Source organism: Hypanus sabinus, chromosome 10 (genome assembly GCF_030144855.1).
Source record: "Hypanus sabinus isolate sHypSab1 chromosome 10, sHypSab1.hap1, whole genome shotgun sequence".
Lineage (NCBI taxonomy): Eukaryota > Metazoa > Chordata > Chondrichthyes > Myliobatiformes > Dasyatidae > Hypanus > Hypanus sabinus.
Window position 1 is genome coordinate 121,780,749 of NC_082715.1, and position 18,982 is coordinate 121,799,730.

Consider the following 18,982-nt stretch of genomic DNA (forward strand, 5'->3'; position numbering starts at 1 on the left):
CATTGAATAAAACATGTACTTTCGGCCTTTAACAACAGACCACAGGGCCCGCAGTTCTGTGTCAATGTAAACTTTGATTTTCATTGATTTCCATCCTTAATTAACTCAGCAAAATAAATGTGTCAGACTTCCAGTTTTAGATGCCTCATCCAGAAGACGAGCTCTTGATATTTATTTTATTTATCCTCTTCAGAATTTTATATGTTTCAAAGGGATCACCTCTCAGTCTTCCAAAGTTAACCAAACATATATTGACTATAAAAGGTATTCACTCTCCCTTGGAAGCTTTCATGTTTTATTGTTTTACAACATTGAATCCCAGTGGATTTAATTTGGCACTAATCAACAGAAAAGACTCTTTCGTGTCAAAGTGAAAACAAATTTCTACAAATTGGTCTAAATTTATTACAATTATTAAACACAAAATAATTGACTGCATAATAACTCACCCCCTTCAAGTCAGTATTTAGAAGATGCACATTTGGCAGCAATTTCAGCCTTGAGTCTGTGTCGACAGGGCTCTATCAGCTTTGCACACCTGGACATTGCAATCTTTCCCCACACTTCCTTGCAAAACTGCTCCAGGTCTGTCAGATTGCATGTGGATCATGAACGAACAGCTCTTTTCAAGTCCAGCCACAAATTCTCAATTGGATTGAGGTCTGGACTGACTTGGGCACTCCAGGACATTAACTGTGTTGTTTTTAAGCCATTCCTTTGTAGCTTTGGCTTTATGCTTGTGGTCATTCTCTTCCTGGAAAACAAATCATCTCCCAATTCACAGTTCCCTTGCACACTGCATCAGGTTTTCTTCCAGGATTTCCCTGTATTTTGCTGCGCTCATTTTACCTTCTACCTTCACAAGCCTTCCAGAGCCTGCTGTAGTGAAGCATCCCCACAGCATGATGCAGCCACCCTCATGATTCACAGTAGGGATGGTGTGTTTTTGATTATGTGCGGTGTTTGGCTTATGCCAAACATATCATTTGGTCTGATGGCCAAAAAGTTCAATTTTTGATTAATCAGACTATAGAATCTTCTTCCAACTGACTTCAGAGTCTCTCACATGCCTTCTGGCAAACTCTAGTCAAGATTTCATGTGCCTTTATCTTTGCCACTCTCCCACAAAGCTGTGATTAATGAAGCACCCTGGCAGTAATTGTATGCGCAGTCTCTCCCATCTCTGCCACTGAAGCTTGTAGTTTCTCCAGAGTTGTCATAGGTCTCCTGGTGGCCTCCTTCACTGGTCCCCTTCTTGCATGGTCACTTAGTTTTTGAGGACAGCCTGCTCTAGGCATATTCTTTCCATTTCTAGACGATTGAATTAACTGTACTCCAAGGGATATTAACTGACTTCTTTTGTCTTCATGATGTAGTTTTTGCCAAGATACTGACTCACCAGCAATTAGACCTTCCAGATACAGGTGTATACAATCAATTGAAACACCTTGACTGCACACAGGCCTCCAAAAGCAGATCTCCATTTAACTAATTATCTGACTTCTAAAACCAATTGGCTTCACCAGTGATGATATGGTGTGTCATATTAAAGGTGATGAATATTTATGCAACAATTATTTTGTGTTTTAGATTTTGTAATTCATTTAGAGATCTGTTTTCACTTTGACATAAAAGAATCTTTTTCTGTTGATCAGTGCCAAAAAAGTCAAAATTAAATCCACTGTGATTCAATGTTGTAAAACAATAAAACATGAAAACTCCAAAGGAGGGAGGGAATACTTTTTATAGGCACTGTATACACAGGAAATGCTACATATGCCGGAAATCCAAGAGCACTCAAAATGCTGGAGGAACTCAGCAGGTCAGGCAGCATCTATGGAAAAGAATACATAGTTGACGCTTCAGCCCGAGACCCCTCTTCAGGATTGAGAAGAGGGAAGATGCAGAAGAAAAAGGTGAGAGGAGGGAAGGAGACTTTCTCTATTCTCTACTCTGACCTTTTACCTCTTCTCATCTGCCTATTACTTCCCAGTCCCCTCCTCCTTGCCTTTCTCCTATGGTCCATTTTCCTCTATTATCAGATTCCTTCTTCCCCAGCTCTTGACTTTTCCACCTTCACCTAGAACATTCCAGCATCATTTACATAGATGCTGCTTGACCTGATGAGTTCCTCCAGCATTTTGCGTGAGTTGCTTAACCAAACATATTCTTGTCTCCCTCTATCTCTACTTATGGATGACATAGCTGAAGTACAATTCACCCCAACAAAATCATGGGAAATTCCATGTTCTGCAGCAACTACTGAGATGTTACTAAGTATTTTATTTAAAGTATTCTCAGTTTGACTGTATTTCTTTAGGCTCAGCTTCTCCGGCAAGGTTCTGATCATCCAAACCCATTCCAAAAATTCCTGCAAAGAACAGGAAGATGGAACTTTCATAGCAATAATCAATAGTGGCCGTTTCCAGGGTTCTTCTATCCCAAGGTCAAAAGTACAAGCACAAAATGTACACAAGCTGTACTAGCACAAGTCTTGAAGAATGAGAGGTGATCTCACTAAGCCATGCAAGATTTTAAGAGAAATTAACAACATGAATGCTGAGAGGCTGTTTCCTCATGTTGGAGCATCTACAACAATGGACACAATCTCAGGGTGGGGGAGGGGGGAAGGAACAAAATAATATTACCTAAATTGTGAAAAATTGCAGAGATCTGAGAAGCAGAAGGATCTGGGTGACCTAACCTGGGATGGCTGAGTTGTCTGACAAGGATAGATTGGTCAGACCAGGTTTGTATCATTGCAGTTTAGAAAAGCAAGACGGACTTGACTGAAACAGGGTCATAGGTTGCTTAAGCTATGCGGCACAGAAACTGGCCCTTTAGCTCACCTTATCCATGCTGATCAAGTCGTCTAACCGAGCTTATCCCATTTCTTATGCTTGGCCTACCCCTCAACCTTTCTTATCCGTAAGGTACAGAAGGTTGTGGACAGAATGAACTTAGAGAGAATGCTTCACTTTGTTGAAGAATTGAGAACTTGGGTCATGTGTAAAATTTTTTAAATGTTGTCTTATTTAAGACAAAGGAAAAGTTAATTATAAACAAAGATTGCTGGAAACATTCAGAATCAGATTTATTATCACTGACATACAGTAGTGTTGTGCAAAAGTTTTAGGCAAATGTATGTGGCTTAAGACTTTTGCATAGTACTGTAGTAATTTTATGTAGTGCAGGAGACTGCTGCAAAAAAAAAACATGACATATGTCAGTGATGATAAACCTGACTCTGATATATGTCTCTATTGTGAACTGAGAGTGGGAAGGGGGCAGGAGCAGGAAGCACCAGAGAGACATTCTGTAATGATCAATAAACCAATTGTTTGGAATCAAATGACCTTGCCTGGTGACTCAGGGCTGGGTCTGCCTGCATCTGCACCACCTCCTGCCCCTGGCACTCTCTCTCTGTCACCTGTCCCACACCCCTCAAGCAGCGCTCCACTGTCGCCTTTCCCAACAGCGTTTGCTTCTGCCAGATTTACAAACTCACTCCCTGCTCCACATTGGCAAATGCAGTACTGTGTAAAGGTACTGGGCAACCTAGCTATATATACATGCCTAATACTTTTACAGTATTGTATGGTGTGAAATTTGTTGCTTTGTGGTGGCAGACATTAATTACTATATGTTACAATAATAAAATCAATAAATAGTGCAAAAGAGGAATAGTGAGGTGTTGTTTGTGAGTTCACCGACTGTTCAAAAATCTGATGGCAGAGAATAAGCTGTTCTTAAAACTTTGAGTGTGCATCTTCAAGCTCCTGTACCTTCTCTCTTTCTTTTTTCTTTCTTTTCTTTCTAAATCTTTTTATTAATATTAGTAATATGGACAGAATACAGATGATATATTGATAAAGAAATTACCAACATACACATTCCATTACATATGAAAAAAAAACATACATAATAGTTACAATATAAATGAGTTTACCAAGACATAAGCCATAAGATATATGTATGGACATAGTAAATCTAAATATTTCATAATGTATAATATAAAAAAACAGAAAAAAGAAAGAAAAAAAACCAAAAAAAAATTATATAATGCAAAACTAACTAATCTAATAACTATAACTAATAAGTAATATAAAAGAAAAAAAAACAAACAAAAGAGAAGGAAAAAAAAAAGTGGGCTGTTTATAATATCTCACAAAAATAAGTATTCATCAATGCCGTCACTTCCGGTCCTCTCAAAATACATAAGCTAAAAGCTGGGAAATCAAATGTACTTGGCACAGGGTCATATTACATCATATGAAAATGTTGAATAAATGGTCTCCATAACTTTTCAAATTTAATAGAAGTCTCAAAAGTACCACTTCTAATTTTTTCTAAATTTAAACATAACATAGTTTGAGAGAACCAATTAAATACAGTGGGAGGATCAATTTCTTTCCAATTCAATAATATAGATCTTCTAGCCATCAGAGTTAGAAATGCAATCATTCGACGGGCTGAAGAAGATAAATGCTGTGAATCTAACATTGGTAAACCAAAAATTGCGGTAATAGGATGAGGTTGTAAATCAATATTCAAAACCGCAGAAATAATATCAAAAATATCTTTCCAATATTTCTCCAAAAATGAACACGACCAAAACATGTGAGTTAAAGACGCAATTTCAAAATGACATCTATCACAAATAGGACTTATATGAGAGTAAAAATGAGCTAATTTATCCTTGGACATATGGGCCCTATGTACAACCTTAAATTGTATTAGTGAATGTTTGGCACATAACGATGATGTATTAACTAATTGAAGAATTCTATCCCAATTCTCACTAGAAATGCTAAAACTAAGCTCTCTTTCCCAATCCTGTTTAGTCTTATAAAGGGGCTCTGAACGTATCTTCATAATTATATTATAAAGTTTTGAAATAAGCCCTTTTTGAAAAGGGTCTAATTCAAATAAACTCTGCAAAGTATCTGAAGGCACAAAATTTGGAAACGTAGAGAGTACAGAACTTAAAAAATGTCTAATCTGTAAATATCTAAAAAAATGAAATCTCGGCAAGTTATATCTGTTGGATAATTGTTCAAAAGACATGAAACAATTATCTAAAAATAAATCAGAAAATCTTAGTAATCCCTTAGTTTTCCAAGCTGAATAAGCTTGATCTATAATGGAAGGGTGAAAAAAACAATTAGATACAATAGGACTATTTAAAACGAATTGAGTCAACCCAAAAAATCTCCGAAATTGAAACCATATACGCAATGTATGTTTAACTATCGGGTTGTCAATTCGTTTCGGCAATTTAGAAAGAGCAAAAGGGAGAGAAGTCCCTAAAATAGAACCCAAAGCATAAGCTGATACCGATTTAGTTTCTAAACTCACCCAACAAGGGCCAAAAGATCCACCCCCATCTTTCAACCAGCATAACAAATATCTAATATTAACTGCCCAATAGTAAAATCTGAAATTAGGTAATGCTAACCCGCCTTCCTTTTTTGTCTTCTGTAAATATGTTTTACCTAACCTGGGATTTTTATACTGCCATATATATGAAGAAATTTTAGAGTCAACATTAGTAAAAAAAGATTTCGGGATAAAAATTGGTATCGCTTGAAAAATATATAAAAACTTAGGTAAAATAACCATCTTAATAGCATTAATCCTACCTATTAGAGATAGAGACAAAGGTGACCACTTAGTAAACAAACCTTTAATCTGATCAATTAAGGGTAAAAAATTAAATCCAAACAAATCTTTATGGTTCTTTGTAATTTTGATCCCTAAATAAGTAAAAGAGTCATTAACTAATTTAAAGGGTAAATTTCCATAAATTGGGACCCGTTTATTTAATGGAAACAATTCACTTTTATTAAGATTTAACTTATACCCAGAAAACTCACTAAATTGAGCCAATAATGATAAAACTGCTGGAATGGATTTCTCCGGGTTAGAAATGAATAGTAATAAATCATCTGCATACAAAGATAACATGAATATCTGTCCCACGATTAATACCCAAAATATCCTGTGATTGTCTGATGGCAATTGCCAAAGGTTCTAAGGCAATGTTAAATAGTAATGGACTAAGAGGACATCCCTGTCTAGTGCCCCGAAATAGGCGAAAAAAGGGAGATCTTTGATTATTGGTAACCACTGAGGCTACTGGAGTATGATAAATCAATTTAATCCATGATATAAATATCGGACTAAAATTAACTGTACCTTCTCTCTGACGGCAGTAATGAGAGTTCTTAATGATGGATGCCACATTCTTGAGGTACTGCTGGGTGAGGGTTGCACCCATGAGGAAAAAGCTGAGTCTACAACCCTCTGCAGCCTCTTTCACTCCTGTGCATTGAAGCCTCCATATCAGGCGGTGACGTAACCAGTCAGAGTGCTCCCCATTGTACATCTGCCTTTGGTGACATTTCAAACCTCTTCAAAGTCCTAATGAAGAATAGCCATTAGTGTGACTTCTTCATGATTGCATCAATGGGCTGGACCCAGGATAGATCCTGTAAAAGGCTGGCACTCAAAAACTTGAAGCTGCTCACCCTTTCCAATCCAGACTCCTTGTTGAAGACTAATGTGTGTTCTCTAAATTTCCCCTTATTCAAGTCCACAATTTTGGTCTTGCTGACATTGAGAGAGCAAGGTCGGTATTGTGGCATCAATCAACCAGCAATCGATCTCACTCCTGTACATCTTCCTGTTTGCCATGTGAGATTCTGCCAACAACACTGATGTCATCGGTGGATTTATAAATGCCGTTTGAGCTGTGCCTGGGCCAAGAGTGCAGAGAGAGTAGAGCAGTTGGATAAGATAAGCATGCATTCTTGAGGTGTGCATGTATTATCATCAGCAGGAAGAAGATGCTTTTGCTGATCTGACTAAGGCCTCCTGATGAAGAAGTCAAAGATCCTGGTGCAAAGGGAGATAAAGAGTCTCAGGTTTAACGCTTGTTGATTAGTACCAAGAGGATGATGGTGAACACTGCGCAGATCAGGCAGAATCAGTGGAAAGAGAGAGATTTAATATTTCAGATACCTGAAAGAGGGTTAATGTTTCTCTTCCCATGGTTATTGCTTAGCTTGCTAAATGTTTCTGGTTTTTTTATTTTTCAGATTTTCAGCTTCTACAGTATTTTTTGATATATCTAAAGTGAGTTATTTTCTCTCTAAGGATCATGAGACAGTGGTACCTGCTTTCTCAAAGGGTAAGCAAATAAGAGAGCATTAGGGGTCTACCACTACTCCTAATTTACTCAGGATAAGGAGAACTCTCTTTACACTGATGGTTGGGAATCTTTGAAATTCTCTACTTGGCAGCCATGGATGTCCAGTGATTGAGTACATTCATGGAACAAATAGTTAAGACAACAAATAGAATTACAGCGGATGAATGTGTGCCTTTGAGAACATTTGAACAGTGTGTGAACACACGAGAACAGTGCGTGTCTTTCCAAACCAAAGATCCCGGATGAACCAGAAGATTTATTGAGGGCTAGATCTGTGGCTCTTTTGACCGGCGATCGAGAACCCTACAAGAAGTTCAGAAATTATTTATGGAAGGACATAGTGAGAGCTAAAAGGCAATTCCCTGTGAAGTAGGCAGAGACACAACTGGTTGCATGACAATCGAGGTCAGGTTTGCATGCTGTAACTTTTAATAAGGAAAAACCTAACAGCATAATGACAGAGAGGCTTCAATTCCCCAATAAGCTCAAGGCCTTCCTTTCACGCATGTTCTAAAAGGGAATATAACACTATGCCTATGCCCACAGCATCTGGTGATCCTATAATCTCTATCTTGGAAGATAATGTCAGAACATCTTTCAAGACGGAGAACCTGGTCCCTGATGATGGGTGTGACATGGCACTGTGCTGACCAAACAGCTGAAGTGTTCAAGGACATTTTCAACCTCTCAGTGCTGCAACTGAAGGTTCCCACTGCTTTAAAAGAACAACAACTGACCAAGAACAGCAGGGTGAGCTGCCTCAGTAACTATAGCCCAGAAGCATTCACATCTACTGTGATGATGTGGCTAGGCACAGCTCAAACACTAGCTATAAATTCACCGATGACACTACTCCTGCTGGCAGGATCTTAGATGGAAGGAACAAGGAAATGTACAGTACTGAGAAAGATTGGCTGGTTGTGGGTGTTAGACTAACAATCTTGCACTTGACACTTGAAATCAGAAAGGTCATGAAACTGATTGGGTATTTCAGGAAAGAGAAGTCAGAACACATACCAGTCCTCGTTGAGAGGTCAGCAGTGGAAAGGGAGAGCATCTTCAAGTTCCTGGGTATCGACATCTCAGATGACATATCTTGGGTACAAACATATTGGTGAAATCACGGAGAAGGCATGCCAGCAACTCTTGCAAATTTCTGCAGGTGTACAGTGGAGAGCATTCTGACTAAGTGCATCACAGCCCAGTATAGAGCCTCTAATGCACTGGATCACAAGAGGCTTCAGAGGGTTGTGGACTCAGCCAGCTCCAACACAGGCACTGGAGAGTCACGAAAGTAAGGTTGACATGGTGCCACACAAATAGATATCAGGACTGATGAGAGGCAGTACACTAGAGAACATGCAGGAAGGGTTAGTGAGGGAATTGCAGAGTGTCAGGATGATATGATGTTGCCAGTGTGTATGGGTCTGGTTTGGGATACTTCAATATACCCACCTGGAGCATGTAGCTGTGATAGTCCTTGATACGATGCTGCCAGAAGTTCTGCAGTGAAAGGACGCTGCCGATGCCCACTTCGTGGAACACTTGCTCCATCACATCTTGGAACGGGGTCTGGCCAACCCGGGCTTCCCGATCCGTGGCAAAGCGCAGCAGCCGTGTGAATTTGAAGTAGTACTCACTGGCGACATCAGTCAATGTTTCCAGAACCCCCTCGTGAGCGGATTCGAATCCTGCATGGGCCAGAATGGTGGCCACCGACTGGTAGAGGAGCTGCCGACAAGAGGCCCAGCTGAGTTCAGTGACAGGTTCACCTTTTCCCCTAGGGACGCAAGCCAAAATTGTTAGAGCTACTCACATCTCTCAGGCAGGTTGCAACATTGCTAACTGCATCAAAAATCCCAAGTGTAAACCACAATTTTTTTAAACCACAACACCCAAATGTTAAAATTATAGAAAGTGTCTGGAGGCACAAGAGATTCAGATGCTGGAATCTGGAGCAAGTTGGAGGAAATTAACAGGTAGTTAGCATCTATGAAGGAAAGTGGACAGTTGATGTTTGAACTCAAGACTCCAGATGAAGAGCCTCAAACAGAAATGTTGACTGTCCATATTCGCTGCCTGATCTGTTGAGTTCTGAAAGTCACTGTCATGGTCAAGGAATTAAGAACTTAAAATCACAAAATAAGCTGTCTAGTCTTACTTAGGTACAATTTTAAAAGTGAAATCGATATTCCTTTTGTTGGCAAGGGTATCAAGGGATCTGAAGGTAAATGGGAATTTAAGATAAAGAGCAGAAATCCAGTTTAAAGTAAAAGAGAGAAGAGAGGCAGAACAGCCTCCTGCTGTTCTAACACATCTCCAATCTAACTTCCTAACAAACTGATAAGTTCAAATTTTCTCCTATTAATGAAATAAGAAAATACTTGCTTTTCTCACCATTTACTATTCAAGTAAGAGTTGATGTGCAAGCCGGGAAGAACAAAAGCAAAGCGTGTGAGCTGGAGATTAAACAACTAAAGCTATGTAGCTTTTCACCATAAAGCACTGGTAATCTTTCTCTGACTTTTTCAGAACTGTGCTAATAATTACAGGAATGATTTGAGAGGCTATTTGGAATTAAGTGTGACGTATTCAAGATACTGTAACACATCTGTCCTTCTAGGCATTCTCATGAACAATTTTGTTAAAAAAAGCCCTTGAGAACTGGAGGGTTTACAATAAGAGCACGGTATAACACAATATACTTCCAAACTTTAGGGATTTCATAATGAATCTCGCCCAGGATAGGGCATGTATCTGCCTGTTACTTCCTCAAAGAATTCCAACAGATTTGTCAGTCAAGATCTCCCCTTAAGGAAACTACGCTGACTTCAGCCTGATTTATCATGTGCCTCCAAGTACCCTGAAAGCTCATCCTTAATAAAGGACTCTAACATCTCACCAACCACTGAAGTCAGGCTCACTGGTCTATAATTTCCTGTCTTTTGCCTTCCTCCCTTCTTAAACAGTGGAGTGACAATTGTGATTTTCCAGTTCTCTGGAAATGTATCTGACTCTAGTGATTCTTGAAAGATTACTACTAATGCTTCTCAAGGTATTCAGTTACCTCTTTCAGAACCCTGGGGTGTTTACTCCTATCATGAGAAAAAGATTCTGACAACATATGCCTTTCATAATTTTGTACACTTCTGTCAGCTTCCTTTGCTCTGGGTATAAAAAGCCTCTCCCCATAACAGAAGTCCTTCAATCCTGACATCCCATTTTTTCAATCATGTGGCAACCAGACTGCACATGATACTCCAAGAGCAGCCTAGCCAGTAAAGCTGCAACATAACGTCCCAAATTTTATATTCGATGCACTAACCAATGAAGGCAAGCATGTTGTACACCAACTTTTCTGCCTTTGTTGCCAATTTTGGGGAAGCATAGATTTGAACAAAAAAGTTCTCTGCTCAACAACATCCGTCAGCGGTTTAGCATTTACTGTAAATTTCCTACCCTGCTGTATTGCAAATTTGGTTGCTTTCCTCAAAGAGGTAATTCCACCCTGCCCCTTCCACCTTCACAAGTTCAACGGTATCCAAAGCAATATTCCTGTTTGAGAAAGGAACAACCACTAGGGAGTCCTGCAATATCAGCCTATACTTACTCTCTTTGGTGGTGGTCACTCTTATTCTTTCTTTCTGTAGCTGTGGTGTGACCAACTTGCCAAATGTACTATTTACAACATTTTCTACATCATTGGTAAATATACGCAGAAGTTTCAAACTACAGCTTCAATAGTTCTAAGTGACTGACAATTGGACATTTTTCCTGTTAAGGATATTCACAAAGAACATTGCAAATGTCCCTGATATCAATAATTCTGCAGCAGGAGCATTCACAGCCCTAGCTTCTCTATCTTTTCCTAAGTATTACATGATACATGGCCCATGGACTCCAATTTTGACCCCTTCCATCATCTCCTGAGAAGTATTGCCAGCAATGAAGCCAAGGTGTTGTGTTGATAATGACACTAGCAGAAGACCAGCTATAACAAATCACTTGGCCTAACTACAACTAGGATCAATAAAGCAGATTCATGATCAGGGTAAGAGAAAAATAGATTGTAATAACATTGCAAGATTTACTTCTCCATCAAGTGTCTTCTTGAGTTCTGAAACACTACTTTTTTGTGCAGTTATTACAACTCGAAGAGTACTCTATCTGAACACCTCTATAGATCATTCCCACTAAGGCAGTTCAGTCTAGCTCAGTCAATTGCATTCAGATCTCAGTGGAAGTGTGGGTTTCAGTTCCACCCACAATCTAGTATTTTTTTTTGGCTGGGAGGATTGTCCCATCAATACAAACTGGATAATTTAGGTCTGTATTCACTGCATTTACGAAGAATGAAGGGTGACCTTATTCAAATGCCTGACGGGTAGATTTTGAGATATTTTTACTTGGGGGTGGGGTGGTGGGGGGGGGGGGGGAAGAAAGCAACAAGATATGTGGCTGGTCATTTAAAAATGAAATATAACAAAATTTCTTCTCTCAGAACACACTGAATCTCTGGAATTCTCTGCCACGATCATAGAAAAAAATAAGGCAGAGTCAGTGAACACTTTAACAAACCTCTACAGATGGACTAAAATGGACTTTGTTAAAGGTTGAGTTTATTGTAACATGCACAAGTGCAATGAAAAACTTATTTGCAGCAGCATCACAAGCATCAGGCTAACAGCATTCACAAGTAAAACATAAATTTAAACTTAAGTTTTACATAATTTTTACGAGAACATACTGTAATTAGAACAAAACAGAATGCCAAGTCCATTTTACTGTAAGGTGATCAAATTGGTTATAGTATTAATAAACTGTAGTGCTTGGGATTTTGCCGGTTGGTTCAAGAACCAAATGGTTAAAGGGAAGTAGCTATTCTTGGACCTGCTGGTGTGGGAATTCAGAGTGCTGTACTTCTTGCCTGTCAGTAGTTGCGAAAAGATGGCATGACCTAGATGGTGAGGATCTTTGATGGAAGTTTTTTCTTCTTGAGGCAGCACCACCTTTAGACAATGACATACTGGGCAGAGTCCACTACAGCTTCTGTATGTTTCTGCACATCTAGTTGTTGCACCACACTACGACTCAATCAATCAGGATAGTTTCAACAGTACATCTACAGAAGCTTATTGGACTGTTTGATGACAAACAGATCCTCCTTAACCTCTTAAAAAAATAAAGACTTTTGATTGCATCCATGTGCTAGGCCCAGGAGAGTTCATTGGACATGTTTGATACCCAGAAATTTAGAACTATGGATCCCCAGTGTAGATTTGCACGTTTGCCCAAATTCCTCTTCCTGAAGTTAACAATCAATTTTAGTTTTTCAGACTTTGAGAGGTTGTTTTTGTGACACCACTCAACCAGGTGGCTTATCTCATTCTAGATAGCTGACTCATCATTAGCTGCGATTTACCCAACAATAGTATGTCATTGGTGAATTTGGAAATGATATTCTAATTTTTTTGTTCTAACTGCATTTGTGTAAAAAAATGAATAATTTATGCTTAACATTTTGTGAATGCTGTTTATCTAATGCTGTGTGCCTGTGATGCTGCTGCAAGTAAGCTTTACCATTGCTCCTGTGCTTGCATGTACTTGTGAATATGACAGTAAACTGGACTTCGACTAAATATCTGGAAGACTGAGGAACTGAGATCTATGGGGAACAGCCATGGAAGAGGAGCTGATAGAGCCAGCATTGATCAGTCATGATCATACTGATTGGCAGGCAAGCTTGAGGGGCCTGGTAGTCTTGCTCCTATTTTCTTCCACACTATTCTCCAGTTCAGAACTGATGCAACACTGAGGGAATGCCGCATCTTTGCTTATTTGAAGAAGGTCGGTGGTGCTAAGGGAGAGGACTTCTTTCTAGTTACCCTCAACAAAAGAAGCTCTACACATTTGGTTGTTAACAGGTACATATTCTAGGAAGTGCCAACAGGCTGCTGAGTTTCCAACATTACAACATTGATTCTATTGGATTTGACCACGTTAGAATGCCAAGCACCGTATAAATCCAACCTTCTTTCGTTCAGAGCTCACCTGTAAAAATCGCTCTCTGGATCACTGTGCCTCAGCTGGAAAGGGAACTTTGGGGTCTTGCTGTCCACAGGCAGCAGCTCTTCTGGCATCAGCGGTGAGCTGGGGGCAGGGGGCAGGGTGTCTGCTTCTTCAGCCTTTAGCCCGTCTGGCTGTGGTTGGCCCTGTGCCTGAGCGGCGGCAACAAGGCTCCGCAGTCGCCGGTTGTATTGTATCAGCTGGATGGTGTGGACTGTCAGACCACAGGGCTCGGACGGCACATCCAGCATAGTTGCAGGCCGAGGTCTGTCGGCCGAGGGCTGGTGCAATGGTGGGTCTTGGATTTCCACTGTCCGGAACTCCCGCTGCAGCAGATCGAAAGAGCTCCTACTGGGCTGAGTGGATGACACTGGGATCTCTCCCCAATACTTGATCATTTTTGCTCCCAGTCAAGTGAGGATTGGAATGGAGCAGCATGCAAATTTAAATAACACAGAGTCTTCACTGAAGTGCAAAGGTTAACTGCAGCAATTCACTATGGCTTAACATTTGTCCAAGCAATCTTCTGGAACCAATGAGGAGAACTCAGTCAATAAACCAATGAGTCAATGCATAACAGCTTGATAATGTGATCATAATGGATCATTCTTCTTCACCGTCAGCTACACTCAGACTGGCTGAAATATCCTTGGTGAAACCTGTTGAGAGAGGGTATAGTGATTACTTTAAGGCTTCATGCAACTAATTAGCATAAAACATAGAATATTACAGCACACTACAGGCCCTTCAGCCCACAATGTTGCGCCAATCTTTCAACCTACTCTGAGATCAGTCTAACCTTATCCCCCACATAGCCCTCTATTTTTCTGTTATCCATATCTAATAGTATCTTAAAAGTTTCTAATATATTTGCCTCTACAACTACCCCTATCAACACGTTCCATGCACTCATCACCTTCTCCGTAAATAACTTACCTCTGATATCTCCTCCTATATTTTCCTCCAATTATTTTAAAATTACTGTACATCCGCTCATATTAACTACAAGACAATAAGACATAGGAGAAGTAGGCCATTCGGCCCATTGAGTGTGCCACCATTCAGTCATGGGCTGATACAATTCTTCCAGTCATCCCGACTCTCTTGCCTTCTTCCCATACCCTTTGATAGCCTGGCTAATCAAGAACCTATCTATCTCTGCCTTAAATACACCCAATGACTTGGCCTCCTCAGCCACTCGTGGCAACAAATTCCAGAATTTACCACCTGACTAAAGTAATTTCTTCACTTCTCTGTTCTAAATGGACGTCCTTCAATCCTGAATTCATGACCTTTTGTTCTAGACTCCCCTACCATGGGAAATAACTTTGCCATATCAAATTTGTTCAGGCCTTTTAACTACTTTCACCCTGGCTAAGATCTCTGGCCATCCACTCGATCTATGCCTCTTATAACATTGTACACATCTATCAAGTCAACTTTCATCCGCCTTCACTCCCAAGACAAAAGCCCTTGCTCACTCAACACATCCTCATGACACCTGCTCTTCAATCCACGCAGCATACTGGTAAATCTTCTCTCCACTCTCTCTATAGCTTCCACATCTTTCATATAAAAAGGCAGCCAGAACTGAACACAATATTCCAAATGAGATCTACCAGGAGTTTAATAGTGCCATAACATTAACTTACAACTCTTGAGCTCAATCCCTCAATTAATGAAGGCCAAATACTTTATATTGTATCAAATTGCATAGCAACTTTGAGCAATATATGGAAGTGGACCCAAAGACCCCTCTATCTCTCAACACTGATAAGAATCCTGCCATTAACCCTGTATTCTGCCTTTAAATTCATCTTTCAAAGTGAATCACTTCACCCTTCTCCAGTTGAACTTCTCAGATCAGATCTACATTCCATCAATATCTCATTGTAACCTATGACAACCTTATACAGTATCCACAACACCACAAATCTATATGCCATCTGAAAACTGACTAATTCACCCACCCACTTCTTCATCCAAATAATTGATAAAAATCACAAAGAGCACGGGTCCCAGAAGATCCCTGCAGAAAATCCAATGTGGTCACTGACCACCAGGCAGAACTACCATCCTCTTGCCTTCTGTTAGCTTACTCAGAATCCACACAGCCAAGTTTCCCTGGATCCCATGTCTCCTGACTTACTAAATGCATCTACCGTGGGGGAACCTTATCAGACACCTTACTAAAATCCATATACACCCATTCACTGCTCTAACTACATTAATGTGTCTTGTCACATCCTCAAAGAATTCAATCAGGCTCGTGAGGCATGATCTAACCGTCACAAAACCAGGGTGATTATCCTTAATCTGACTACACTTTTCCCAAATGCTTGTAAATCATTGCTCTAAAAACCTTCAACAATTAGCCCACCACTGAAGTAAGACTCACTGGTCTATGAACTCTGAGTTATCCCTACTCCCTTCCTTGAACAAAGGAATAACAATTGTTACCCTCCACTCATTTGGTGTTATTCCTGTGGCCAATGTGGATACAAAGATCATCACCAAAGGTGCAATGACCTCTTCTCTTGCTTCCCATAGTAACCTAGAATATGTCCCATGTGGTCTCAGGTACATAGGTACATACCTATCCTAATCCTTTTCAAAAGTGTCAGCACATCTTCTAACATTGACATGCTCTAGCATATCAACCTGCTTTATGCTGTGCTCCAAATATCAAGATTCTTTTCACTGATGAATACTGAAGCAAAGTATTCACTAAGGACTTCCCCTACCTCCTCCGACTCCTGGCACTTTCCTCTTCTGTTAATGATCAGTCCTACCTTCACTCTAGTCATCCCCCTGTTCTTCACATATTTGTAGAATGTCTTGGGATTTTCCTTATCCAGGCTTTCTCATGTCCACTTCTAGTTTTCCAAAGACAATTCTAAAGTTCCTTCCTGACTACCTTGTAACTCTGTAGAGCTTTGTCTGAACCTTGCTTTTTAAACTTTAAGTAAGCATCTTTTTTTTTCCTCTTGTGTAGATTTTGCACCTCTTATCAACCATGAGTCTTTTTACTGCTCAATGAGACAAACCTAGCCAGTACCCCATGCAATTACTCCTTAAAAACCCTTCATTTCTCTGTTGTGCATTTCCAAGTACATTTGTTTCCAGTTTACACTCCCAATTCCCTACCTAATGGCATCATAACTCTCCCTCCCCCAAATAAATACTTCCCCATACAGTCTGCTCCCATCTCTCTCTAAGGCTAAGGTAACAGTCAGGGAGGAGTTGTCACTGTCTCTGAAATGTTCACCCACGGAGAGTTCTGACACCTGAGGTTCATTGCCGAGTACCACTTCCTGAATGGGCTCTGCTCCAGTCAGCCTGATTATACATTCAGTTAGGAACCCTTTCTGGACACACCTAACAAATTCTGCCCTATCTAAACCTTTTGCACTAAGGAGGTGCCAGTCAACGTTAGGGTAGTTGAAATCACTCATGCCAACAGCCCTGTTATTTTTGCACCTTTCCAAAGTCTGCCTCCAGATCTGTTCCTCAGTGTCACAGAGCGGCTTAGTAAAAATGCAATTGTTCAGCAAGGCTGAAATGTTATCTATGAAATACGGCATTTGGGGAAATTCAGCTTTCGATACCCACAGGTATTAGTAGAGGCTCAGAATGACACACACTCTAAGACAGACAATTATGGAGTTAGATCTCACTCCTGAGAATTCAGTGCTTAATCCCAATATCGAGGAGTGCTACACTGTCAGAGGCACTATCTTTCCAAAGGAGACCTGAAACTGAGCTTCTAAACAGAAGCAAAAAATCCAGTGGCACTTCTTCAAAGAGCTGTTTTTTCTAATCATACTTATCCCTCAGCCAATAATGATAAACACATCGTCATCTCACTGCCGCATGTAAAATAACACCAGCACATCTTATTCACAACAGTGACTGCAGTACAAAAGTACTTCATCAGCTATAAAGCCTTATGGAGTGAGCTGAAGTTATGAAAAGCCCTGCAGGTCTTTATTTCTTTTTGCTTTTGTGCTAATCTAAGTCATAACAGCTGGTGGAACATAACCTCACAGGAATGTAAACAAAACAATAGATGAGGTTGACTGTTGATCACTACTCCTGAAAGAGCATTAGAACATTTTCATCCTCATAAATCATCTTCTCATTCACTACATTTATTAAAATATCATTCTCACCTTTTCCCTAATTGCTATAAAGACACTAAACGGTACCTTCTGACTCAAATATCACTCTCCTTATAAACCTTCCAGTTTCCATCTTGTGCCATCCCAACTAATTATGAAGCAAATTACTATAGATGTTGGAAACCTGAAAATAAACTGCTGTAAATACGAAGTTTATATAAAATTCAGAATTTTAAGGTAGAAGCTGAAAAATGCTTCCTCTTTACAGGAGTGAGGTGGGGGGAGGGGGAGAGAGGGGGGAAGGGGGAGAGAGAGAACGCGAGACTAGAAATAAGATACATGGTGTCTGTGTAAGGAAGCAGATGGGAAGGAGATGAGTAGGGGGATTTTCTTCTCCAAATGCTAGGAATCTTTGGAATTCTCTACATCCTCTTCGTATCTCTGCCAGAGACATTTACTAACTCTACATATATAGTGGCATGCAAAAGTTTGGGCACCCTGGTCAAAAGTTCTGTTACTGTGAAAATTTGAGTAGAAGATGAACTGATCTCCAAAAGTCATAAAATTAAAGATGAAATATTCTTTTCAACATTTTAAGCAAGATTATTGTATTATTTTTGCCTTGTACAATTTTAGAGTGGAAAAAAAGGAAAGGAGCACCACGCAAAAGTTTGGACATCCCAAAAGCTTTCAGCTCTCAGATAACTTTTACCAAGGTCTTAGACCTTAATTAGCTTGTTAGGGCTATGGCTTGTTCACAGTCATTATTAGGAAAGGCCAAGTGTTGCAAATGTCAGAGCTTTATAAACACCCTGACTCCTCAAACCTTGTCCAAACAATCAGCAGCCATGGGCTCCGCTAAGCAGCTGCCTAGCACTCTTAAAATTAAAATAATTGATGCCCACAAAGCAGGAGAAGGCTATAAGAAGATAGCAAAGCGTTTTCAGGTAGCTGTTTCCTCAGTTTATAAACTACTTAAGAAATTGCAGTTAACAGGAACGGTGGAAGTCAAATTGAGGTCTAGAAGACCAAGAAAGCTTTCTGAGAGAACTGCTCATAGGATTGCTAGAAAGGCAAATCAAAACCCCCATTTGACTGAAAAAGACCTTCAGGAAGATCTAGCAGACTCTGGAGTGGTGGTGCACTGTTCTACTGTGCAGCGACACCTGCACAAGCATGACCTTCATGGAAGAGTCATCAGAAGACAACCTTTCCTGCATCCTCACCACAAATCTCAGCGTCAGAAGTTTTCAAAGGAACCTCTAAGCAAGCCTGATGCATTTTGAAAACAAGTCCTGTGGACTGATAAAGTTAAAGTAGAACTTTTTGGCCGCAATGAGCAAAGGTATGTTTGGAGAAAAAAGGGTGCAGATTTTCATAAAAAGAACACCTCTCCAACTGTAAAGCATGGGGGTAAATCAATCATGCTTTGGGCTTGTGTTGCAGCCTGTGGCAAGGGGAATATTTCACTGGTAGAGGGAAGAATTAATTCAATTAAATACCAGCAAATTCTGGAAGCAAACATCACAGAGTCTGTAGAAAAAGCTGAAGATGAAAAGAGGATGGCTTCTACAGTAGGATA

General features: G+C 40.0%; 1 protein-coding gene across 1 annotated transcript in view; it reads right to left on the bottom strand.

Annotated features, from left to right (window-relative positions):
- supt7l (SPT7 like, STAGA complex subunit gamma) overlaps nt 1-18,982 on the bottom strand; it is a 54,904-nt gene that overhangs the window by 13,246 nt on the left and 22,676 nt on the right. The window contains exons 2-3 of the mRNA XM_059982811.1: nt 13,265-13,938; nt 8,669-8,993 (exon numbers count right to left, since the gene is read on the bottom strand). Coding sequence (XP_059838794.1) covers nt 8,669-8,993; nt 13,265-13,677 — 738 coding nt within the window. The 5' untranslated portion in view covers nt 13,678-13,938. The remainder of the gene's footprint in view (nt 1-8,668; nt 8,994-13,264; nt 13,939-18,982) is intronic.